At 42.3% G+C, this 27,608-nt stretch overlaps 1 protein-coding gene and 1 long non-coding RNA gene across 2 annotated transcripts; both read right to left on the bottom strand.

Moving 5' to 3' along the window:
* Positions 1 to 8,414: 8,414 nt before the first annotated feature.
* On the bottom strand, positions 8,415 to 11,005 carry LOC121766008 (adenylate kinase-like). Its single transcript, XM_042162339.1, has 4 exons — positions 10,644 to 11,005; positions 10,160 to 10,300; positions 9,027 to 9,299; positions 8,415 to 8,863 (listed from the first exon to the last, which is right to left on the bottom strand). Exons 1-4 carry the CDS (start codon positions 10,917 to 10,919, stop codon positions 8,720 to 8,722), a joined length of 834 nt encoding a protein of 277 aa, XP_042018273.1. The 5' UTR covers positions 10,920 to 11,005; the 3' UTR covers positions 8,415 to 8,719.
* A 7,044-nt stretch (positions 11,006 to 18,049) lies between these two features.
* LOC121763978 lies at positions 18,050 to 27,292 on the bottom strand. The gene is made up of 2 exons (XR_006042534.1): positions 27,038 to 27,292; positions 18,050 to 18,475 (listed from the first exon to the last, which is right to left on the bottom strand). It is a non-coding gene; the product is annotated as an uncharacterized LOC121763978 (long non-coding RNA).
* Positions 27,293 to 27,608: the final 316 nt, after the last annotated feature.

Genomic DNA, 27,608 nt, shown 5'->3' with positions numbered 1-27,608 from the left:
CTGCACTCTGCGTACGTCAATGTATAGCGTCTATGCAATATGCTCACGCTCTATAGGTATGATATTTCTGTTACCTATGAGCTCCACACGTGGTTATGCGTTTCCGTCGAATTCATGATTCGAAAATTTTGGAATTTCTTCATTTTTGAGAGAGAGAGACTTATTGTTAGAAAGGAAAATATGTAAGGAAAATAGGTAAGCAAGGAAAAAAAATTAATTAGGGAATGAGTATTATGGCAAATCTTGCCAATTTTATGTAACCCTTGGCCTATTTAAAGGAGACGTACCTATTGTAATTCTTTGAACAAGTTGAATGAATAATACTCATATCTTTCAACATGGTACCAGAGCAAAGGCTCATAACAAAATCATCATAGCCTAATACCTTTCCCGACCAAGAAGGCGGTTATTTTCAACCTGCAACATGTCAGACGATGAAGAGAAACCAAATATGGAGGAGACACGATTAAAGATGAGTAAGAATGTTACTCTAGCCGTTAAACTCAACGGATGAATTATCCCCTATGGAAACGGCTGATGAGAGTAGCCATCGTGGGAAGACGAGCAAACAGGTATATCACCGGTACACCGCAGCCGCCGGAACCTGGAATGAAGGGGTACACAGAATGGGAGGTAGCCGATATGACAGTGTTCTCATGGATAATTGACAACGTCGAAACAGAAATTGTTGTCGACTTTGCACATCACCAAACCGCGCAAGCTCTGTGGGAGAGCCTACAAACTACATTCGAAAGTACTGCAGATCCATATCTGTTGTACGATCTAGAGGAAAAGGCAGGCCGAATCGTGCAAGGGGAACATGGGCTAGAAACATATTGACGACATCTCCACGGAATCTGGGTCGAAATTGACCGATGCCAACATCAACCTGTGGATTGCTGCGATAAGGGGATTAGCCAACTTCGAACGTATGTAGCAACAAGACGGCTGTTCAAATTCCTAACAGGCTTGAATGCAAGATATGAAGGGATCCGAAGGGATATTCTCAAGGAAACCCCGTTGCCCTCAGCCGAGACCGCATACGGTCTGGTAAAACGAGAAGCTACGCGGTTGAAAATCATGCCTGCAGCAGACATCGATCTCCAGACCGGCACAATCAACGATGGATCATCATCGGGCCAAGTCGGACACGGGTTCGCCGTCAGAAACCAGCCACCACCGCTACCAAAACATCCACCACCACGAACCACCGCGCAACAGCCCAATCGCCAAGGCGGTTTCAAACCCGACAAATCAAATTTTTGATGCTCTCATTGCGGAAAACAAAGACATACTCGAGATACATGTTTCCTCCTCGTTGGATTTCCGGAATGGTGGGATGAAAATCAAAAGTCTAAAGCTCGATTAGCCATCGGAGTCGAAGATGGAGGCGGATTATTTCTGCAAGGAGCATGGAATAGGGAGATGACTAACACCCGTGGGAGAGCAGAAGATACCGGTCCTCAACCGGGTGGAGGCGGCAGGCCCGGCGAGGCAGCCTTCGCGGAGAAGAAAGGAGGCGGGTCATATGGAGGTAACGGATTGGGGTTGAGAAACCCTGATCCCCAATTTGATTTTCAGAATAAACCCCAAAGCATGAGTAATTTAATTTCTGGTCCTTATAGCTCAGATAATACAATTATTACTCCTGACACTTTTGGTGTAGACGAGAATGAGAATGCAGCAATTGATGGTGATACCAGCCGCTATATACTCCCCAACAGAACTACTCGTGGGGTCCCGGCTAAGAGATACAGTCCTGAGAGGATTAGTAGAAGCCGATATTCTATGGCGAATCTGGCTAAAGCAAATCTAACAGAGATGGCTAGGGCGTTTGAAGCAGCATTTTACGAAGAAGAAATCCCATATACGGCCGAGGAGGCTATGAAAATTGCTCACTGGCGAGAAGCAATGCTAGTAGAAATGCGGGCTCTGATGAAGAACAATACATGGGAAGTATGTCTTAAACCTGATGGAGTTCGAACTGTGGGATGCAGATGGGTCTTCACTATCAAACAGAGGCCAGATGGGTCGATTGAAAGGTATAAGGCGAGACTTGTGGCCAAAGGATACACTCAGACTTATGGAGTTGATTATGCTGAAACATTCTCACCGATAGCAAAAATGAGTACTATTCGAGTGCTCTTCTCAATAGCGGCAGTCAGGGAATGGCCACTACATCAGTTCGACGTGACAAACGCATTCTTACATGGGGAACTGAAGAAGCCTATTTACATGGAGCCACCATCTGGATTTGTTGGAGATTTCGAAGGAGGAAAGATTTGCAAACTAAAATGAACACTATATGGGCTAAAGCAGTCACCTAGAGCTTGGTTTGGGAGATTCTCTGAGGCAATGAAGAAGTATGGGTATGAACAAAGCAACTCTGATCATACATTATTCTTGAAGAAAGAGAAGGAAAGATTACATGCCTCATCATCTATGTAGATGACATGATTCTCACGGGAGATGATGAAGAGGAAATAAGCAAGCTAAGGAAGAATTTGTTTGCAGAGTTTGAAATGAAGGACTTGGGATTACTAAAGTACTTTTTGGGTATAGAAGTGCTAAGGTCAAAGAAGGAGATCTTCATCAGTCAGAGGAAATATGTACTTGACTTGTTAACCGAGACAGGACTACTAGACTGTAAGCCAGCAGATACTCCTATGGTTCAAAATCATGGTCTGCGGATAGTTGAAGGAGCTGAAGCCACTCACCGCACGAGATATCAACGTTTAGTTGGGAAATTGATATACCTATCCCACACTAGACCCGACATAGCTTATGCAGTTGGAGTAGTTAGTCAGTTTATGCATGCACCTCAAGTAGCTCACTAGGAAGCAACACTGAGGATTGTTCGATATCTGAAAGGGACAGCGAACCATGGGATTCTATTCGAGAATCATGGACATTTAGAGATTCATGGATTCACGGATGCTGATTGAGCAGGGAACCCAAATGACAGAAAATCAAATTGGGGATCGGGGTTTCTCAACCCCAATCCGTTACCTCCATATGACCCGCCTCCTTTCTTCTCCGCGAAGGCTGCCTCGCCGGGCCTGCCGCCTCCACCCGGTTGAGGACCGGTATCTCCTGCTCTCCCACGGGTGTTAGTCATCTCCCTATTCCCTGCTCCTTGCAGAAATAATCCGCCTCCATCTTCGACTCCGATGGCTAATCGAGCTTTAGCCTTTGATTTTCATCCCACCATTCCGGAAATCCAACGAGGAGGAAAATATGTAAGTAAGGAAAATAGGTAAGCAAGGAAAAAAAATTAATTAGGGAACGAGTATTATGACAAATCTTGCCAATTTTATGTAACCCTTGGCCTATTTAAAGGAGGCGTATCTATTGTAATTCTTTGAATCTTTGAACAAGTTGAATGAATAATACTCATATCTTTCAACACTTATCACCAATTCGGATAGTTGTTGATGTTGATTGCGTTGGTTTGGTATTATAGGCTTATTAGAGGATTCTGAAGTCTGAGACTCAGACTATAAATTTATCAGCATCTGATTCTTCTCCCTTCCGTATTGGTTAAATTTTGATTTTCTAGGGTTGGATTTAGTGAGTTTATGCAGAGATCTGGAGTGGAATTAGAGAATGGTGGACGGTATTTGTATTGGAGGGTGGCTTGATTGAAAAGTAGAGCGCTATGGGCGGTGGTATTAGAATTATTGTCAAGTATGTTGCTGTCCTTGTTGAGCAAGCGTACATTATGTGATGATTCCAGGTATATTTATGGCCGATTCCTTCCACTGCGTCCGATCCTTTTCTGATTTATTTAAGATCTACTCTAATTTTACAATTTCAATTAAATGAGGATGTATCTATGATACGCATGTGTGAAATGTTGGCAGGGATTCCTATGGATTTACTGTGAGACCTCAACATGCCCTTAGGCACCGAGAGTACACCAGTATCTATGAGGTAATCCCATCCGTGTACATCTTCTTGGTGAAATGCCAATATGCCTCAGTTTTTCTTTTTGTTTTGTGGTGGCTAAGACTTGTACTCAAGTTCTTACATTTGCTCATTACAGGCCTTTGTAGATTTTATTTGTTATTTATCGTATTTGTTTGATGAGCGTAAGAAAATTCTGTCAAGAAAACGGGAGTAGAGTCACACACTACTAAAAACAATAACATGTAATATTCCAGGAAGAAGAAGAGGAGAGATTGGCGAAATGGAAGGGATTTCTTGTGCAGGAAGAAGAGTCTACAAGGGCTAGTCTTGCTAAGGAAGAAGACACTGAACCTGTTGTTTCAGAGGTTACAGACTTACAGAGCAGCCACGTGATCTCGGTGAAACAGCTACTGAGGAAAGTGATGGTTCAGCCAAACAATCTGCTGCCATTTCTGAAGTCACTGCTGTTGAAAATGTGAGTCGAGAAGATGTAAATTCAAGTGAAAAGAGGCCTGAGGTAACTTTACCTCCCAATGAAGCTCCAAGTAACCAACCTACAAAGCCCCGTGAGGTGAAGACATGGGCTGATATTAGTTCATCATTAAATTCCTTAGACCATTTGATGAGTTTGCGAATAAAGAAAAATGGGAACATGAAGTGTGAAAAGATAAGATGCGGAAATAATGACCTTCCATCAATAGACGAGGTGAAATCAGATAGTGGAGGGTCTGAACACGACAGTGAGAGAACTAATAGTGCAAATGCTCCTACAGTAGAAACTAGTTCCAGCGATAAACTACCCCCAGAATCCAGTTTCCCTGGGAAAGAAGAACTAGCATCCCTTGTTCAATTAGGAGTACATAAGGACCTTAGAGGGGACGCACAGTTTTACCCTTGCCCTAAATGTAATGTTATTGACTTTCCAAGATCTAAAGCTTCTTCATGTTTTTGCACTGAATTGGGCAGGTGTGGCAAGCATTTGTTGGTGTTAGAACTCGCCGAGTGGATAGATATTACCAAGATTTGCTTGCTGTAGAATGTGATGCTAGTAGTGATGGCAAAGAGCATGATAAATCAGCATCTGTAGGGAAGAAATGTGATTTCCAGAAAAGTTGAAGAAGCAGATTGAGAAGGTCGTTAGCTGCATGGCTCCTGGACTTTATCGTTCAATCTTTTTGATTCGTAGGTGCTGCTTCTTTTAGGATTCATAGGATGGTCTTCCATTGCAATATCCAGCCAGACGGATGCTTTAACTTTGTTAACTTTGGCATAGAATTCCGTCCATTGTTGAACATTTTAGTTCTCTCTTTAAATTGCAGTCAACATTCTGTTACTAAAGGCTATTTCTATCATGCCTTGACATTGTTTCTAAAAGAATAATCTTCTTGTCTGTTTGCTTCAGGATCTGCCTCGAACATTTCCAGGCCATCCTGCATTTAATGAAAATGGCAGGAACTCATTACGGCGTGTGCTCTCAGCATATGCTCTGCATAATCCCTCAGTTGGGTATTGCCAGGTGAGTGCATGATTTAGTGTTATCGTATTTGGAGTGAAATGACCAAGTAAAAAAGATGAAAAAAAATCTTCACATATACTACTATATGGTATGAGGTGAAGCAGAACATGAAGAAGAAATTAGAAGCAAGATGTGACTTATCATCTAGCAAGATGATTTACTAAATGTACATATTAGAAGATAACATTACCAATTGAACAGAGTGGAAAAATTATGTCTATTATAATAAAAAAATATTACAGTCATAAGCACATATAGACAAGTGTATGCTATCTATATATTTTAAAGTAGAAGGAAAAGTTACAAATTAGGAAACTGTGAGATAGATGTTATTTGCAGTGAATTCTTCCGATGATTTCAGTAAATCTGGATATCATCGGAAACATTGTGGAAAAATGTTAGTGTTACGAGAGCATAGCTGAAAAAGAATACAAGACCTGTAACAAGATGGGAGAATACAAGTTGTAGTAATATTCTTCACATACTTCTGTTTGCAAGATGAATTCTTGCATCTGCATAATTAAGTCAAACTACACTAAATTTTTTATTAGATTTACTCTTTTCCCTTCGTTGCCATTACATTTTCAGGCAATGAACTTTTTTGCTGGCTTATTACTTCTGATGATGCTACTACCATGCATCTGCTACAGTTGCTACTAGTGCTATGCATCTGCTACTTCTGCTACTACTACTCTGCCTTGCAGCTCTACTTATGCAACAGCTGCAACTACTACGGCCCTATAGTTTCGGCTACTACTATTGCTGCCGATGTTTGAGGAAAAACATTTTTGAGAACTTTGTACCAAGCTGGACAATATAGATGTTCCAGCTTGAGGGGGAATGTTAAGAATATTAGTATTTTGTCCCACATCGGTGATGTGACATAGCCTAGCTTAATCTCTTGTACTATATATATGTGTCCTGTGTTGAGTAATAAATACACTAAATACACTACTACTTTCTCTACTATGTCTATTTATTTTTTCGCTTATATCCATATTTTTACTGTTCTACAATATCCAAAAAAACAACGATCAATCACTAATATTCCAATCATTTGATGGTCATTTTCAATGATAAACTAAAACGTTTTGTTTCCTTCCATACGTTGAAATCACTGAAAAATGTGTTGTAATGTAGATGTGAAGAATTAGAATCTGCATTCGTAGAAATGGTTTAAGAAGATAATCAAATGGAACTAGCTGCAAAGGTATTTTACTACTGTATGTCTACTACATCAAAAAAATCATGAAGCATTCATTCAATCCGCTGTATATTTAGTTCGATTTAATTATTACCATTACAGAGATGAGTTTTTGGAGGACATATATGACCATCCAAATTTTCCCGCAGGTTGAGAAATTGGAGAATGAGGTTGCTGAACTACGGCAGGTTCTGGCTGATAAGAAAGAAGGAGAGAAAGCAATGCTTGAGGTCATTTTTTGCCACTTCTCTTTCAAACATATAGCTTCAGTAGCTGATAATAATCTTGTTAGACTTCACAGTTATGAGGGATCTTCCTTGTATATGGTTTTAGGTTGTATTGAAGGTTGAGCAAGAACAGAGGATAGCCGATGAAACTCGATGTTCTGCTGAACAACAATTGCGTGCTCTTCAGGTTATAAACAATGATCAAGTCCTCTGTTTTTAACAGTAGGCGGTACAATAGAATCAATTATTATATCATAGTACTTTATATGCATCAAGACGAAAGCAGATGCATAAATCGTATCACATCTTTTTACTGGGGATTTATGTTACTCCTAATATATTATTATACATTTAGTCAATTAAAACCATTTATCCTGATTTATGTGAAGAAGAGTAGATTTTAGGACAAAAATGGAAGACCTTCAGGAATCCACTTTTATCCACCAAAATAAACATGGCCTTGGGATTGTTCATTTTGCATTGTTCTTCACGACGAAATCATATGATAATTTTGTTATAATATAAAGATATATGTATATATATGTATGCACAGGAAAAGTGTGACAAGGCCATGGCTTCTCTAGATGATAAAGAGAAGCGGGTTGTTATGGCAGAGACAATGCTAGAAGCAACATTGCAGTATGAATCTGGGCAAAGTAAAGCCTCGTCTTTGCCAAAGTGAGTAAGCACCCTTCAAATAAATTATCCGTGATTTTTCTTTTAATTTTATTCTTCTGTTCAATACATTTTTTTTTTTATCTAATATCATATTCATACACCAGTATTTTTATATGCGTTGCACGCACCATTCTCCCAGTTCAACAAAAAAGACCGCTTAGACCGGTTATGTTATTTATATGTGAGTGTAGATGAAAACAATCAAACTATCGTGACAGGGGAAAGACGATACAGGAAATAATGTGTCCGTCAATAGCAATGGCCATCAGCAAGAATAGAAAGAAGAAAATTACAAAAATTATAGTGAAATTTATGTTGCTAGAAAATGATGAAATTGAAAGGGATACGCTCATGCATACTGCTGTTTTTTGACATCGTTCAAGTTTGTATACGCACTGATGAGGTCATAAACAATGTTCGTTATCTGGAATTTTTGAAGATTTTGATTTTACATTTCTGATCACAATTTACATAGATTACTGGTTGGAGATATGGTACTATAACGTTTTAGAACAAAAAATTAAAATACCAGTTTTGTAATATAGGTACCTTCTTTAGTGAAAATTGCTTACTTTATAATTAAAACGTGGAATATGAATTTGAAACAAATTATTGATGATCAACTTTATTTTCCTTTTATCAGCAAGACGACATCATTTTAGTGATACAAAGTAAACAGACATGGCCAAGGAAGTTTGAAAATGGTATAGTTGTTCGCAATCAATGCGGTATTACTGTATTAAAAGAACGTCGTCTGATCAGATTGTAACATATATCAAAATATTTACGTTAATTTAACATTTTATGTGTAGTTGCGTACATACATATGGTCTAACATTTATACATACTCAAAGCAATTTAGAAATAAATAAATTGGACATGTCAAAAACATTGTGAATTAAAAAATGGATGTCGAATATACCATTATAACATGTTAGTGATTTTATTATTACACTTGAAAAGGTGAAAAAAATTGAACAAAGTAGTCGCAACCTCAATCGATAAATAATCTTACAACATAGTAGTTGGAAAGCGAAAAAGAGGCCGTTCACCAGCATTACTGCACAGTGCACTCATAGTCTTGTTATTTTTCCCATGTCGAGAAATAGAGGGTATTGTGTAAAAATATCAAAACTTAGTGTTGTCTGCAAAACTTAAGCATGCAACTCCACATGCTAAGAAAACCTATACTGTCGCTGACTCTTTCTCCTCGTTTTCGTCAAGGTTCAGTGCTTCCAGCAGCTTTGGCAATGACTCCGGGATACCACCAGGAATAACAAACTCGAGCAGTTTCCCTTGACGACGGTAGAAGTCCTCCACCGGCTGACTCTGCATTGTCCAAAGGAACTTGAATTGAGTAAAAGATGGACTAGATGTAAAAGCTACGGCCGTGATCACAAGACTGATCAAACGATACTCTACCATGTTATACTAAATAGATGAACTTTTAAACCCAAGAATTACTTGTGAAATTGGAAGGGAAAAAAAGTACCTTTTCAGTGTACACAGCTAGCCTCTGTTTTACAATACTTTCGGTATCATCAGAACGAGTAATGAGCTTTGAAGCACAGTGGGGAGGAGGGAGAAGGGGGTCCATGTATATGTCTGGATTCCCATTCTCACCCTTGACATCGATTGTTGCCACATTGAAGTTCTTCCCACATTGACTGCAAATTCTTCTTCCCAGGCATTTATCTATTAGTACTCTTTCAGGGAGCTTCAGATTTACCACCAGATCAATGTCGGTTACATCATTTAATATTTCCTGTATAATAGGGATGGTTAGTTACTCAGCATTTCAAGAGATGACTGACGAATTTGTACACAAATGAGGAAAAACTGCCAATTTGGGTAGAACATTTGGTAGTAAAAAACAACATTCACGGCTGGAGTATATCATTAGAAAAACACAATGCATAAGGAAATGATTGTGGAGTGCACATTCTTTCTGACGATTACCCACCATAGCCAAAGCATTTGGGACCAACAAAAATGATTTTACTTCAATTCTTTTTGACAATATGCAAGTAAATTTTGAATGACTATTGAGTGTAGCATGGGAGGCATAAAATTGTCATGTTCCTCGGTTAATGATAAACGGCAAATTGGCCATTTGTCAGTGGCTGTAGTTTTCAGAACTTCTGAGCTATAAACATTATTTTGAAGAACCAATAAATAAATAGAAAAATGATTAAAAAATCACATTAAATGCAGTTTTAAGTCTACCAGGTGAGAGATGCAATATCTTAAACAACACAATTAGTACCAATAAAAAAGGGAAATGAAAAAAAATGCTAATTAACACTCCTATATGGATAAAAGACACCACAAATGATAGCAAAACACTCACGCGGAGTAAACGAATAAGTCTTTCAGAGAACTGATGATCATATCTTTCATAACTAGGAATCTCCTATTTAATCCCAGTTCGAAAATCACTCAGAAGAAAAACATGCAGGGAAGCAACAATTCCTGAACTAAATTGAGAGTGTTGCAGGACAATGTTTAAGCCGTTAGCACCACTAACATTTGGCACAAAACCTTTATAACATCAGGTACTATCTGATTTCACATACCTCATAATAAAAAACCACTTCACTTTGCACAAAAAAAATTGTAACTCACCGCTTGTCTAACTGTGCGAGGAAAACCATCAAGTATGAATCCTGATTCTCCCTTGGATTCACCCGACTCAAGCCTCTTTGACAATAAATTAATAATTATCTCATCAGATACCAGTTTCCCCTGGTTCACAATCTCCTCCAGCTACAAGAGATCCAACAATTCAGATATGCAACCTCAACCAACACCAATTCCCATCATTTACAAAAGACATAAACAGAAACAACACGCCATGGGAGATTCAATCTTGCACTAAAACCATAAACTTGATTATACAGTTGATTACAATTCCCCAAAAGTCTCAATTATTTCCTACTACTTTTAACACTTCTCAAACTCCACATATTTTCCCCAAATATGATACCAAATATGATACTACTACATAATTGAAAATTGAAATCACAGAACATACGCATTCAAATTCCACGATCCCAATCAATCCAATAAAGCACAAACCAAAACATCACCACATGGAAATGCAACAAACCTGCTTGGACATAGGGCCGGAGGAATTGAGCTCTTCGCGGACGAGATCGCCGGTGGCGATGTGCGGAACGCCGAGGAGAACTGAGAGGCGGCTGGCGTAGGTGCCTTTTCCGACGCCGGGGCAGCCAAGGAACACCCACTGGACATTTCTGGCCTTGGGATCTACACGGGGAGGGGAGGGCTGGGGTTTGAATTCGGTCGCGGCCGCCGAAGACAGGGACCTCCGGATTGAGAAAACCGCCGATGAGGATCTGAAGAGGCGGGTCATAGCCGCCATTGGTGGTGGTGGAAATGAGGGTTTGGCCGGCGGCGCTCAAGCTGAATCGAGAGGGGTAGTAGAAAAGGAGATGTGATGTGTTTTTTTCTAGGCTTTATGTTGTACAAAATGGGTAAACGGCGGAGATTTCCTTTCAGATTTGGTATTTTCTGAGTGAACGGCATAAAATAACCCTGACCTTTTCAAAAGTTTCACTCCAGACCTCTGACTAAAAAAAAATATCGCCACATGCTTCTGACCTAAACCATAATCACAAATGAGGTATTTTCGGACCAAAATGCCCTTCAGCCCTAAAAGGGCTTTATTGTCATATCACCATGGGTCTGCATTGGCGGCCCTGTATCCCACCAGCCACACTGCCTGATTTGACGGGCCGCACGTTAGATGTGTCTCAGTAATGATGGTGCTACAGTGGCAGTTCAAACGACCATTCCACACGATGGCGGTCACGTATTCAGGACACCCTGTGTGAATTATGAAATAAGTTTCAAAAATTTCACATACCATTTTTTCGGCCTTCCATCGTCTACCCGCCTAAAAGTCTAACAAAATTATAACCATTGTGAAACCCAACAATTCTCAACATTATTTTCATCTTCATTGTATCTGCACTCTCCCCGCTGTGAAAACTATCTTGCATGAATGGCGCCTAAACGGAAGCGCGGTGAATCGTCGTCACGCCGTCGAAGCAAACCCACACCCCGACATCGCCACCATACCGCCGACCACCACCAGTGGTCATAGATGTGGAAGAAGAAACCTGGGATATCCGAGATCCTGACCTGGAGTTTTTCGTCCTAGAGGATGAATACAGTAAGTGAACTTTTAATCCTCTGGTTGTGATTTACTCTTACAAAATTGATTTTGTGTGAATATATTTTTGATCATCCGGATACTGATTTTGTTATTCAGGCTCCACAAATGTATTTTCGTTGTGTATTTATTTTTGAGTGATTTGTTCTGTGCGCTTATTGTCCGCCTTAATAGGGGATGCACCTGGAAGGTTTTCAATTGCTTTCCATCATGGAGGTTCATTCTTCAGTATGAATGATGCGAAAAAGTATGTTGGTGGGCATTTGACGTACTTCGATCTCTGTAACATAGAAAAATTCCAGCTTATAGACCTCTCGAGCATGTTACTAAAGCTGAAGTATGATAGGAAGATTATATGTGAGTTCTATTACTGTGATCCGAAGTACAGTCATGAGTGCACAGGGGTTTTAATCGGAGGCCCGTTGTTGCTCATTGTCGAGGAAACACATCTGCAGGATTTCCTCAAAGTGGCGTCTACAACGACAAAGTTAGTTCACATCTACGTTGTGGAGATAACCCGGGCTCAAGCCATACTGAAAAAAATGAAGGATGAGGCGCAAGAGCTTCTTAATTTAAGGGCTTGTAAACCCCCCGGAGTCATCATTGAAGAGATTGAGGGAGCCACACCGAATGTGCAAAGGCAAAAGCCTAGACCGAAGAGGAGGCAACGGTCTCAGTTTCAAGGGCAACGGCATGAGCCTTTAATGATTTGCTGGTATTCTAGGGATGTTGAGTTCGAGGAATATCTGACGAAAAGTTTAGAAGATGATCGTGCTCAGAGAAAGATGGCCGACGAGGTAGCTAGGAAAAATTTGGCTAAAGCATTTGAAGCCGTATCCCCTGAAGCACCGGTTTCTGAGGTTGGAGAAGTATCAATACACGACATGGAATTTGTTGCAGAAAAAATATGTCTAGTTGGCTCTGTCGGAGAAGCAGAAGTTGGAGGTGGAGACTCTTATGCACACGTACAAGAGGTATTGACATGTGTGATTTACATAATGATTTAGTACCTCGTTTGTGATTTTTATTGTCGTTTGTAATTTAGTCCTGCATTTGTGATAATGCACTTTGCAGGATGTAGTTAGATCTCCACCTGCTGTCCATTCCAATCCGATTGTCGACGTCGCTGAACCGACGACTGAGACTGAGGATGTAGTTAGATCTCCACCTGCTGACCCTTCCAATCCGACTGTCAATGTCGCTGGACCGACGACTGAGGCTGAATCTGTAGTACACCAACCAGATTCGGCCGGGCCAGGATCATTTGCAAATGAAGATGTGTACCGACCAGTTTTGGACCGTGGTAGTCAGCCACAGCCAGACATACGGGTAGACAATGATTTCATGCCAATCATTGAGGACATTACCCATGAATTGTTCATGGCCGCCGCTGACACCGACACCTAATTGCAAGAGTCAGCTCCAGCTTCAGCTCCAGATCCGGTTCCAGACCCAGCTCCAGCTCAAGCTCCAGATGAGGCTTGTGCAGAACCCATACCCGCGGCAGGAGATGTACCCGATGTGTATTGTCCGTTGTTCGATTATGTTCCTGATGGATGCCATCTTCATAACGAGGGAATTAATGACGATGATGATGCTGATGAGGTTGACCATTTTATCTCTTTGGCCAACATGTGTCGTGATGAACAAATGTTTACTTCATACTACGAGTCGTTATGTCAGCAACAACAAGAAAGTGCAGAGCCACACACCGAAGCACACGGCTCTGCCCAGCAGTCTGGTGAAGGTAGCGGGGGGTCCAGGAAAAAGCGAAAGTTCTCCCCTGTTGTTGAGAAAGGGAACTTGTCATATACAAACCCCCTATACGAGCCAGATGCAGTTGATGAGCTACAAGATATCCAAGATCTAGACGACTTGGAAGGCTTGCGTAAAAAAGGTATCAAGTACACCCCCTTCAAGCTGACAAATGAGGTTCCAAATTGGAAGCCCGGTGATTTCTTTAAGGATAGAGATTATTTCTATCAAGTCATTCGCCATTACGCGATAATGACCAGACGACCTGTACACGTAGCGAAGAATGATGGCAAAAGGCTTCGTGCCATTTGTAAGGGAAAGTCATGTGAGTGGTATGTTTATGCAAGGAAGATCGAAGCCCACAACAATACTGATTTTGTGGTAGTGAATATGCAGAGATACCATGCTCACACATGCTCTCAAGTGTTGGATCAGAGATGGCTGACGTCCAAGTGGCTAGCCGAGCGATACATGGAGAAAATCAAGGCAAATCCCCACATCCCGTTAGCGGCTATACGACAGTGTGTTGATGAGGAATTCGGACTCAAAGTTGGCAGGATGAAGGCGTACCGCGCAAGAGATAGTGCACTGGAAGGTATTTTTGGCAAGGCAGGACTACAGTATTGGAGACTATTTGACTACAAAGCAGAATTGGAACAGACACACGCTGTCTCTAGTGTGCATATACACTACGAGAACTTCAGGGATTCTGAAGTTGTGGGCCCGCGATTCTTGAGATTTTATTGTTGTCTTGGACCGCTGAAAAAAGGTTGGATGCGTTTTTGTCGTCCAATTATATTCTTGGATGCATGTTTCTTGCGAGGCATGTACAGAGGGCAACTTATGACGGCTATGGGAATTGATCCAAATAACGGTTGGTGGCATATTGCGTGGGCTGTGACGGAGGCTGAGAGCTACGAACAGTGGAAATGGTTCCTCACCTATCTGGCAGATGACCTCCAAATACACGAGAATGCCCCAAGATTTGTATTCATGTCTGACCAGCAGAAGGTACGACTAATGTGATTTCATTAAAACGTGTATACTTCAAATGTGATTTCAAAGTAATAGTATTATAGTTGTGATTTGGCCTATGCAGTAGTAGTTTGAGTGTGATAAAGCGATTTTCTAGGGCTTGTACTAATTTGTGGGAAGCCACATTTGATAGGGTCTTGCAAAAGCAATCCTCGAGGATTTTCCACAAAGTGAGCATCGCTTCTGTGTACAGCATATATACAACAACTTCAAGAAGAGATTCATTGGGGAGAATTTAAAGGAGATGCTGTGGGAGCTTGCGTCGAGTACAACCCCCGAAGAGTATGTGGAGCGAATGGATGCACTGCGGATTATATATCCCCAGGCACATCAATACCTACTCGGTGTTGCTCCTAAAGAAAAATGGGTGAAGGCTTTTTTCTCGCCGCATGTTTGTTGTGATATAATCCTGAACAATATATGTGAAACCTTTAATTCGAAGATAGCAATTGCTCGGGAGTTGGCCGTTGTCACCATGCTGGAGGAGATCCGGACAAGTCAGATGGAGAGGATACAGATTAGAGGCCAATGGATCAACACATACGATCACCCACTGCCGCCCGTTATCAAAGAGATAGTGGATAAGTATTTGACGAGGGCTTCTTCTTGGAGATCAACTTGGAACGGAGAGGCTTCGTACCAAGTGTCGGGACCGTCAGGTCAGTATGTAGTCAACATGCGTGACTTTACTTGCTCTTGCAGATTATGGCAGCTGACTGGGATCCCATGCACTCACGCCATCGCAACAATCAACAAGAATGGGAAGGATGTAGCAGACTATGTATCCCGCTACTATTTACGGTCCACTATGACGCTTCTGTACGAGAATGTCCTCTACCCAATCAATGGGATGGGTAATTGGCCGAAGTCTTCAGATGTTGGATTTGAACTGGCACCCCCGAGGACAAAGCGACAACGTGGACGGCCAAAGAAACTGAGGCGTGAAGAACCCCAGGTTCGTCAACATGCGAATGGATCAGAGTCTCTAAGACAAATCTATGTAGTCAGGTGTCGTCGGTGCGGACAAGATGGGCATAACCGAAGAACATGCACTAATGATCCCCGCGTGGATGCCCGAACCGAGGTTGGCCAGAGTTCACAGCCCAGTGAGACCAATACGCCAACCACGACGGAAGGCGGTGACAGGCCTGCGGCGTCCAACATGGAGGTATTTGTCAAGATCTCTTTTCATTTCATAAACATTGCAAGTAGTATTCAAGAGCAACCTTACACTTTTAGAACCCTAAAATCAAGACAATTTGAACTGTTTGTTGTTTGTTGTAGACCAATACGACTGTTTCAAGGCCTAGCACACGCCGGACCAGGACACAACCGCAGCGCTGTGGCCGTCGAGGGGATCGGGATTGAATACACGATCTTGTCTAGTTTGGGAACCTTAAAATGGGAGAAAATGGTGTTGGTTTTTGTCGGTGTTTTGTAAACAATGGTATCTGGTATCTTGTATTTGCTACGCATGTGGTATCTTCAAGGCTTTTTTGTCAAACATTACTCAGATTTCACCTACGGTGGTTGCTATAGATCATCGTGATAATGCACTTGTATTTGCTATGCATATATGGATCCAACATTATGACCGATTTTTTTGGGGATATGCTAAAGGAGAAGGCCCTTGTACTGCATATGTCAACTATGTTCGTATGGTGGTATTTCGGAGAAAGTTTTCAACGTGGTGTGTTATTTCAACTAAAGTGTTGTACGCATTGTGGTATTTCATCATAAGATGCGTACTTCATTGGTGATTAACTAAAACTATAACTAAAACTTGAAATGTTTAGCTACAATATTCAAATGTTTAGTACCTACCTAGGCGGGAACCCCATTCGACTGTGTGAAACTTATTGTTGGGATATACTTACATTAGAAATTCAAATGTTTAGAAAAATTCCCATCATATTGGAAGAAAAAAGTGTTGCCATCACATTAGAAAAATAATTACAAAGCATAAAAACAATATTACAATTTTCAGCATTCGGGAAGTTTTTTTGGTTCTAAAAATTTCTAAATGAAGACCTGCACACTCCTCGGTCTTCAACCTCAATTTTCCCTTCAGATCTTCACATTCGTCACTTTTCAACCGGAGTTTGTCTTCAAGCTCACCATGAGCAACACTCTTGCATCGGAGCTGTTCTTCAAACCTGTCTCGTTCGAGCTTGATTCGTTGAAAGTAAGAGTCTTGGCTTGGCGATAGACCCGCATCAAACCAATGGAAGAAACGACAATCATCGTCCTTCCAGAATGGACACCGATAGTAACGCCGGCCAGGATTGGCCGTCGTCCTTGACGTCACAAGTTCAGCCGCGACATCGTGACTACATAGAACAACAGGTGGACGAGGCCATTCCCAATTCCAACTTGAGCCGAACGACTGCGAACTTGAAGACGACATTCAATAGCCACCTGAATTGGAAATTCAAACCCAACCAAAATGTCATTATTTATGAAATTACTTTCCACAAAAAATTGCACCCCAAAGCCGAACACACATAACCCTTAAATTGAAAAATGAACTGACATAAGCGGAACACGAATCAGACGAAATAAAATGAAGTGAATGTCGACCTAATGTGAGAGAATGAAATGAAGTGAGAGAAATAAAGTGGGAGAAGTGAACAAGATAAATTCATTCAAATTCATTCAAACTATAATGAACACCGCAGTATGTGGCACATCACATTTGAGTTGTCACTTTTGCAGCCTATTGTCTGCAAAACTGACCATGATTGGTAGAGTAGGCCTGCAAATTGACTGAAATTGACTGAAATGCCCTTCAAGGCATAAGGGCCTTTTAGTCCGAAAAATGGCTACAAATACCTCATTTGTGATTATGGTTTAGGTCAGAGGCATGTGGCGATATTTTTTTTAGTCAGAGGTCTGGAGTGAAACTTTTGAAAAGGTCAGAGTTATTTTATGCAGTTCACTCTTTCTGTTTTTAGATAAAACATTTTTTTTCGGATCAAATAACCTTCTACTTTTAGAATTAGTAATATTTCGTATATAACAATTTATAAATACTACACTTTTACAGAAAAAATCATTTTCTGTTTTTAGATAAAGCATTTTTTTCGGATCAAATAACCTTCTACTTTTAGAATTAGTAATATTTCGTATATAACAATTTATAAATACTACACTTTCGTATATAGACAAGTTCTACAATTTATAATTTCACTCTAATCAAAATCAAAGGAAAAAATAGCCGCTAATTTTGTTAATGTAGGATATTTTCTGATTTTTTCTCATAAATTTTGATGGATTGTAGTAGTATCAATTTTTTACAACGAATCTTTCAACAATGTAACAAATCTTACATGTCATTTTTAACCCTATATCTATATTGATCCATTGGGATGTCTTGGAGCTGTGATTTCCTTGTGCCTGGTTCAGTTTGTTACACTATATATTGCTAAATATGGTGTAAGAAGATGATTCTTCAAGTGATGTTGGTTTCTTTTCTGTCTGTCAGTGGTGCTAATTGAAAATAACAAGCATGACACTTATTTGCAATCTTGATACAATATCTAAGATGTTTGAATTGAATCGTCACCTTTTAATCTGAAGTAAATAATCATATCATCCAGAGTTTTTTTCATTTTGCTCATATATGTAGCAAAATGTAGAATATTTCCATTAGAAGGAATTTACAGAATTGGAAGATGAAAGGGTTCATTTAAGGGGGTAAAGAATTGTATAGACAAGAAGAAAAGTAACAATGATAATCGCTCCAAACAGAGTACACCTTGGACTAGTCCATAGCATAAGATTCGATCTCTCGCTTCTTTTTATGGGGTCCACCTCCTCCGACAGCGGATACTCCGACCACCTCGGGTTCCAGCTCACGTATTTGTTTGGTGAGAAACCTGAGAACAATGTCTTCTTTCCCTTCTTTTTGAAGCTGGTCCATGCTTTATCCCAGTCTCTTGAGGATTTATCATCTACAAAAAGATGTCAGTAACTACTTTGCTAATCTTGTCGTCCTACTCAGCAAGCCACGGTTTAGGATAGTGAGTTTCATTACTGATGGCTCAATACATAATGAACTTAAAGTGTTCTGGCCAGACCATTAAGCTCTACATGGACATGATAGGCTTCGGTTCATATAAAAATAAAGGCAAATCAGATGTATCTCTATGTTTTGTTCACAAAGTGGCACTGCTTCCTTCACATTTTCCAACAGTTTCTTGTGCTGTGATCTTTGTGAGAAATCTGATGTTACTGATGCATTACCATTATATTCCACTCAGACGACACATAAATTTCACATACCTATTACCTTGGGGAGGAAATATAACACATGCACATATAAATACATCAACCTAACTATGAATTGACACAGGTACACATGAATGTTTTATTTAGAGTAACACACCAGACGAATGTATTCCGAAGCGCAGAAAATTTGTCGGATGCACATGTATCAAGAGAAACCGCTAGCATCAACACGTTAGGTCCAAAACAATTCTAACATTCGGATAAAATTAAGTTCGTTTCCATGAAGGTGATGAAGCCTGATGGATGGGCGAATTTTTGATGGTAGTAAATGCAGGTAATAAATATAGATCACGACACAAGGAATTACGTGGTTCGATTTACTGAGGTAAATCTACGTCCACGGGAAGAAAGGAGGGCAAGATTGTATTGCTTGATCTGGTTTACCAGCTTACAAATACAGACTTGCTATATGATATTTGATGTCTAGAGAGCTTTCTTTCTCCTCTCTAGTCTATCTGATCTAAGTTCTATTTATACATTGAACTAAGATCGTGGCTTGCATCACCACTAACTAGGTCGTGGCTTACATCACCACTAACTAGGTCGTGGCTTACATCACCACTGACTAGGTTGTGGATGTCGTGGAGGTCATGAGATCCTGCATGGGTCCACTATCTCTTTGTTTGGTCTGCTATCCTGCATGAGATCCTGCATGAGTTGACACCACTAAATAGATCGTGTAGTGGAGGTCGTGGAGGTTCTGCATGAGTCCACTATCTCCCAGTTCGGTCGAATACTGAGACCGAACTGCTGAACTATTGCCGAGCAGCTTTTGCCGATCTGAGAGTAGAGCTTGATTGGTCGGCTTTTACCGAGCTGTAGGCTGGGGCCGAACTCTTTGGTAATGCCGAACTGATACTCTTCCTTGGGCTTTGGGCTGATGGGCCGTCACTGCTATTGGGCTTGTTTAGTACGTACCCCATCACTACCCCCCCGAAAAGCGAAGTGAATCACTTCGGCGAAGCGAGTCACTTCGGCATTCTGGATAAAGGTACGGGGGAGGCTGACGTCAGGGGACGTGCCTTGCGCGTGACTGCATTAAATGCGACAGTAAAATCCGGCCGTTGAATCCTGAAAAGGTGGGATTCGAAACGGTGCGATGATTTTGAAATCTTCTCCGAATCTGATAAATACGTCCTTTCTTCATCATTTGAACACTTTTGCTTATTGCTTCTTCTGCATTCTCTCTCTTTTGCGTAAAAATTTCCTTCCGCTTTCAAGAATTTCTTCAGAATTTCTTCAGACTTTCAAAGAGTAAGAACTATGTCTTCTTCTTCTTCTTCTGAGTCAGGTAGCGGTAGGAAAGGGGATAAGGGGTCTTCTATCCGGAAAGAATCCGGGGAGAAGACCGTAGAGTATTTTCACAGCATCTTGAGTAAGGATACTGTGATATCCCTACACGAAAAATATTTTTTTCCTGGGGGGAAGGTTGCGATTCCCGACGACCTTCATAGGGCTGACTCGCCGCCGGAGGGTTACGCCACCGTTTATGAAGCCGGCTTGGAATGCGGGCTTCGTTTCCCTCTTCCCCCTGCCTTTGTAGAGCTGCTAGATTTTTTTCAACTCCCTTTAGGTCAGGTGACTCCGAACTCTTGGAGGCACTTATCGGCCTTTGCTGCCGAACTGCGTAGGCTAGATAAGGATCTGTCTCTGAGGGCAATCCTTAATTTCTTCCAGTTTAAGAGGAAGGGATCTTGGTTTTACTTGATCCCTTTACAGCCCTTTAGAGCCTTTTGTAAAACCAAATGGCCGAAATGGCAAAATCGCTTCTTTTTTTATAATAGGACTTCGGCTTCGGACTTTTCCTGGAGAGGGCCGAAGTCCGTTATTCCTCATCCTCGGGTAGAACCGTTGGACGAGCTCGAGGCCGAGCTCAATAAGATTCCCATGATTAGGAAGCAGTACTCGGAGTCTGAGCTCGTCAAGGGCGACTTCGTGTTCGACTCCTCGTCTTCGGACGAAGAGACTGAGGGTGATGATTTCTTTTTTATGCATTACTGCCTTGACGACGAAAACTAACCTTGTTTTCTTGCTTTTTGGCAGTGAACTTGCTAAACAAGCTCGGTCGCAAATCCTCCGAATCTAAGGAACCGGAGAGGCCGAAAACCACCAGCTCGGCGTCTGATGCCGAGAAGAATCCGAAGAGGCAAAAGACCTCTTCGGATCCAAAGAAGCCGGAGTCGACTTCGGCAAGGGGGAAGGGGAGGATTCAGAAACCCCCAAGAGCGCCAGAGAAAGACGTGGTCTTGGCGCCTCCTTCGGAACATATCTGTGAGCCCTTTTTATGGCCCACGGACTTCGCCGAGGTGAATTCTCTTCTTGATTTTCTGGCCTTGCTTTTTTCCTGTATTTTTTGTGGCCCCTCGGTTGACTTTTTCCTTTTTCCATTTTCAGAGGAACGATATGCTCTCCAAGCTCGTCGCCGTTGAACTCTCCAAAGCGTCCAACGATTATGCTGAGATGCAGAGGAAGTTGGCGGCTGCTCGTCACCAGGCCGAACAGGCTAAGGCAGACTTTGAGAAGGCCAGAGCTGCTAGGATCTCGGCCCAGGATGAAGCCCAGTTTGCCAAAAACCAGCTCGTCATCCAGCGAGAGCAGACGAAACGGAGGGATGCTGCCGCCGTGGTTGCCCAAGGGGAGGTTCTCCGTGCTTTCGCGGAGAAACTCTTTCTGAGCAATCAATTTTCGGCCTTTGTCGGTGATTTGCTGAAACTGATGACCGATAATGCCGAGCAGGGGCCCGAAGTCGTCCTGCCGCTGTACGGCCGAGAGATAGCAGCTCGTCTCCAGAGTCTGCCGCTCCTTGAGGAGCTTGCTTCGTCCTCGGTCCTGCTTTCTGCTGACCGAGTTCGTAGTTGCCGAGCTGACCGGGACGAGAATATGGAGGCTATCTTCGCCTCCTTAGGGCCAGTTTCACCCGCTCCAATTTTCCACGGAGAGGGTGAGACCGAGCAGCTTGATCAGCAGACCGGAGACAGGCAGGCCGAGCAAGAGGTGCTGCTGATCGGTGATGGGGGCACCGAGCAGGCTGGGGGGAGCAAGGAGGCCGAGGCTGAAGCTGAGGCAGACAAGGAGAAGGAAGCTGAACCTCACCGAGGAGCCGGAGACGAAGCTGGCGGAGTATGATTTCGTCTCCCTTCTCTTAGTTTAGTTTCTTCCTTCTTGTAAAATGGCCTTGAAGCCCTCCTTGTGTAAAAATTTTTTTCTTATGAATGAAAAAATTCTTCTTTCTGCACTTGTGTCTTCGTATAGCTTTTCGTACTCTCTTTTACTCCTGTTGTGGTTTACTACCTGCTCAGTAAAATGAAATGCCGAACTGACATAGCTGCTTTGTATTCTTAACTCTTAAGGAGCTGGAGGTACTTCACTGGAAGCGGCTGTACTCTTCCGCTTTAGACGAAGCTGAGAAAAAAGCCATAGCTGACCAGATGAAGAATGACGAACTCTTGGCTTGTTTAGTGAAGCTGGAGGCCGACAATAAGGACTTAGAGTCCGAAAAGAAAGATCTGGAGGCCGAGCTGAATACTGCCGTCGCTGAGAGGACTGCGTATGAGGATTTCATCTGCAGGCGCGGGGGGAATGACCATCTCTGAAGTTCAGGAACGAGTTGACGAACTGTGGGAGGAATATCATGTACTCCGGAGGAACAATGCGCTGGAGAGCTCGGCTTGCCAACAAGTCGTGAAATCATTGCGGCGCTGGGCTTCTCGGTACGACATCATTCTTTCCCGGCGTCCCTCAATCGAGAGATTCCTTAGGCATTTCCCGCCAACAGATGCTCGCACTCCAGCTCAAACCTCTGATTCACTTGCTCAAAACCCTACTTCAAGTCAGCAACGAACTCAGGAACAACCGGAGACGTCAAGACGAGGACGGACTGAAGTTCGCAGAGGAGCGGTGACTATGAGTGAGCAAGATCGGCAAATGATTCGTGAAGAGACTCTTCGCCGCCGAGGTGCTAGAGCTTCCCGGGCTCAGGGAAGAGGCGGTAGGTCGATTAGAGCATTTCGTCGACCTGCTTATTCTTCAGCTGCCCGGAATGGCCGAACTCGGCTTCACGAGGATTTTGTGAATAGATGGCTCAACTTTAGCAACCATGGACAGTAGAATAGTCCTTTGTAATGGCGTCACCTTCTCGTAGGGCAGCAGAATTATATGCCGAACAAGATTTAATAAATGAAATTTTCATTTCGCTTCTATCACTGCGTATTTACAGCTCAGCGAAAAAATTTCATCGTGCTCGTCCTCGGTCTTATGAAGTAAACTTCTTTGACCGGACTCGTCCTCGGACTTATGAAGTAAGCTTCTTTGACCGGACTCGTCTTTGGTCTTATGAAGTAAATTTCTTTGACCGGACTTGTCTTTGGTCTTATGAAGTAAACTTCTTTGACCGGACTTGGTCCTCGGTCTTATGAAATAAACTTCTTTGACCGGACTTGGTCCTCGGTCTTATGAAATAAACTTCTTTGACCGGACTCGTCTTTGGTCTTATGAAATAAACTTCTTTGACCGGACTCGTCTTTGGTCTTATGAAGTAAACTTCTTTGACCGGACTCGTCTTTGGTCTTATGAAATAAACTTCTTTGACCGGACTCGTCTTTGGTCTTATGAAGTAAACTTCTTTGACCGGACTCGTCTTTGGTCTTATGAAGTAAATTTCTTTGACCGGGCTAAGCTTGTGTCCTAATTTGGCGAGTTTTATCGCTCGGATCGGACTTTCCCTTGTCCTAATTTGGGGATCGGACTTTCCCTTGTCCTAATTCGGCGAGTTTTATCGCGTGGATCGGACTTTCCCTTGTCCTAATTCGGCGAGTTTTATCGCGTGGATCGGACTTTCCCTTTGTTGCAGTTCGTTTCAGACGAACTGCTTGTTTCTTAAGCTGAATTGTGGTCTTGTATCCTCCTTAGAAGCTTGGACTCACAATCGTTGGCTTATATATGTTCTAAAAAGGGGATCAGCCTTCGAAGAACAAGATACCTCAGTAACATTTGTAAGAGACGACATGCACATAGACAGACAAAACGCACATAGACAAACAAAACGCACATAGACAAACATGAAAAACAAGTAAAAAACAAAGAAAGCACATACCCCTAGGACCGAACTAGACACAAGACTGACTGACCGGACTGTCTCTTACAAATGGAACTTCTTGAGGTTGGAAATGTACCATGTTCGGGGTACTTGTTCTCCTGACATGTGAGTCAATTTATAAGACCCTTTGCCGAGGACTTCTGACACCCGATATGGACCTTCCCATGTGGGTTCGAGTTTGCCCAGCTTTTCTGCTCGGCTTACTTCGTTGTTTCTCAAGACGAGATCTCCCACTTGAAATTGCAGCTTTTTCACCCTTTGGTTATAATACCGGGCTACTTGCTCCTTGTACTTGGCTGCTTTTATGCAGGCCAATTCTCTTCTTTCTTCGGCCAGATCTAGTTCGGCTCTCAGTCCGTCATCATTCATTTCTGAGGAGAAATTTAGAGTTCGGGGACTGGGTACGCCGATCTCAACCGGAATCACGGCTTCAGTGCCGTACACCATCGAGTTCGGCTCCGTTGTGACTTCGGTCATTTCGCCTGCCTCTGACTCCGGCTGCTGTGATTGCTATGCTTGATGGTGCCGATCTGATTGCTCGGCACTTTTAAGCGCAATCTGCAAACACTCGCTCTTTTTTTATCACCTCGGATGACCGCTATCCCTCCTTTAGTGGGGAAGGAGTTCGGCGAGGAAGCCTCTGATCGCTATGATCGGGCTTCTTTTTGTCTTCTCTAGATGAGCTGTCAAAAGACCGTTTTCGACGGTCTGCCTCATCGGCACGAGAAAACTGGTCCGCAATGTCCTACATCTCTTGAGCTGTTTGCGGACTGCATTCCACGAGCTTTCTGTAGAGAGCTCCGGGCAGGATTCCATTTTGGAATGCCGAAATGACAAGTAGATCATTGAGATCATCTACTTGTAGGCATTCCTTGTGGAACCTCGTCATAAAGTCGCTGATCTTTTCGTCGCGACCTTGACGTGTAGAAAGCAGCTGAGCCGAAGTGATTCGGGCTTCCGCTTTCTGAAAGAACCTCCTGTGGAAAGCATCCATTAGATCTCGGTAAGATCTAATGCTGCCTTTGGGGAGGCTATCGAACCACCTTCTTGCGTTCCCGATAAGCAGCTCGGGAAACAGCTTGCACATATGGACCTCATTGAGACCCTGGTTCGCCATGTTATACTGATAGCGTCCCAGGAAGTCATGAGGATTCACTAACCCGTCATAAGTCATCGACGGAGTTCGGTAGTTCTGTGGCAAGGGAGTTCGGGTGATATCGTCCGAGAACGGAGTCTTCAATGCTCCGTACATGGCGAACCCGACATCTCTTCGGTATGGAGGAAATGGAGTTCTCCTGTGATTCCGGTACCGAGGAGGAACAGGAACATGTCGGGGTTGAGGATTCTTCTTCCTGGAAGACACGGCACTACTGCGGTAGTGACTTTCATGTCTGGATGAGGAGGGAGAATCCACCGTTTTCGTCTCCGGCTTTTGGCCTTTTTGCAGGAAAATTAAGAACTCTTCCTGCTTCTCGGCCAAAAACAACTTGACAGCCTCGTTCAAATCAGGCTGCTGGGAAGACTCAGTGCGATGAGTCTTTGAGCGGCTTGTTCCTTCTCCGTGAGAACTGGAAGTAGATTTCTCCCGAGGCTGTTTTCTAGACCTGCGGGCTGGACTAGCTTCCTCATGGTTATCACGGACGGAAGCACGGGTATTATGTGATCTGGTATGCATTTTTTTTGGTGGAAGAGGATCAAAAACTCGCTTTTATCACAGATTTGGTTCTCTGTTTCCCACAGACGGCGCCAGTGATGGATGGGCGAATTTTTGATGGTAGTAAATGCAGGTAATAAATATAGATCACGACACAAGGAATTACGTGGTTCGATTTACTGAGGTAAATCTACGTCCACGGGAAGAAAGGAGGGCAAGATTGTATTGCTTGATCTGGTTTACCAGCTTACAAATACAGACTTGCTATATGATATTTGATGTCTAGAGAGCTTTCTTTCTCCTCTCTAGTCTATCTGATCTAAGTTCTATTTATACATTGAACTAAGATCGTGGCTTGCATCACCACTAACTAGGTCGTGGCTTACATCACCACTAACTAGGTCGTGGCTTACATCACCACTGACTAGGTTGTGGATGTCGTGGAGGTCATGAGATCCTGCATGGGTCCACTATCTCTTTGTTTGGTCTGCTATCCTGCATGAGATCCTGCATGAGTTGACACCACTAAATAGATCGTGTAGTGGAGGTCGTGGAGGTTCTGCATGAGTCCACTATCTCCCAGTTCGGTCGAATACTGAGACCGAACTGCTGAACTATTGCCGAGCAGCTTTTGCCGATCTGAGAGTAGAGCTTGATTGGTCGGCTTTTACCGAGCTGTAGGCTGGGGCCGAACTCTTTGGTAATGCCGAACTGATACTCTTCCTTGGGCTTTGGGCTGATGGGCCGTCACTGCTATTGGGCTTGTTTAGTACGTACCCCATCAAAGCCTATAACGACAACCTATTGATCCAAGTCACTGGACTCACAACACTGCATAAGTTCACTCAATATTGAAAGTTACTATGTATAGGACTCAATTGAGAAGGTTTGAGCGTCTTAAACAAGTTTCATGCTCAACTAGGACTCATTTGAGAACTTTGGTGTTCCTAGAGAAGCAAACACTGAAAAATGCAACATCTTATAAGGAAAATATTGGAAAACATAAGCCTATTTGGCTGTGAAACTACAATGGATAATCTTCCTGACAGAGCGAAGTAATTCTAGAATAATTTTGAAGGTGCATCAAGCTCAATTAAGCTTCTCAAATTCACATTGATAGGCATCCTATGTTTTTGTAACCCATGTAATTTGTAGTAGGTTGAACAAAGGGACCAACAACACCATAACAGAGGCTCCTTGCAATCCTTATTTCGAAATCTATTCCCAGCCAAATCAAACAAGGACATTTCATCGCACACGCGCAAAAAAATCAGTAAAACCTAACAATCCATCAAATCGACGGAATTGTTCGCGCGAAAACTAGCTAGGCCCCAAAACAATTCACCAAACCCCCAAACACAAACAAAAAAAATCGTTAAGTCCTCGGTTATTTCTAAAAACGAACAAACACCTAGCAATCAGGATTTATCATTCAAATAAAACGGCTGAAATTAATATGAGTGTGTGTGCGTGTACCGTTGTTAGTGTTGTCGTCATTTTGCTGGGAAGGCGGCCCTCTGACGCAGCGCGGTTTCAGAAATTTGGAATTTGATGTGAGATTGAGACATGTGTGAGAATAAAGGCTTCTGATTCGAAGTCGAATATCCATGGCTGCTTCAATGGATTCTGCAATTTTTAGCCGCAGAATTATTTTTGGTTATACAGTAACGTATGAGCTTGAAACTGGTGTGGACTGACTGATTGAGGAAATCGCATTTTGCCACAGTGCGATTTAAGTTGGTTATTATTGTTGGAATACTACAACAATCATTTTCCCGGAAAAAAAATGCATAAATAATCGGTAAATGGATCAAAATAAGAGAAAAGATATATATACATAAATTGTACATGTATATAATATCTTTAAATTTTTAAATTTAATTGAAAATTAGTTTTGTTATTTATGGTATTATATGTAACCATAAGAAAGAAGGGAGGGGATTCTCGAGCGCGGAAAAGGATCCAATGAATTCGAAAGAATTGAACGAGGAGCCGTATGAGGTGAAAATCTCATGTATGGTTCTGTAGAGTGGCAGTAAGGGTGACT

Source organism: Salvia splendens, chromosome 14 (assembly GCF_004379255.2).
Source record: "Salvia splendens isolate huo1 chromosome 14, SspV2, whole genome shotgun sequence".
Classification (NCBI taxonomy): Eukaryota; Viridiplantae; Streptophyta; class Magnoliopsida; order Lamiales; family Lamiaceae; genus Salvia; species Salvia splendens.
The sequence above is the reverse complement of the archived record's forward strand: the minus strand, read 5'-3'. Positions and strand labels throughout refer to the sequence as shown.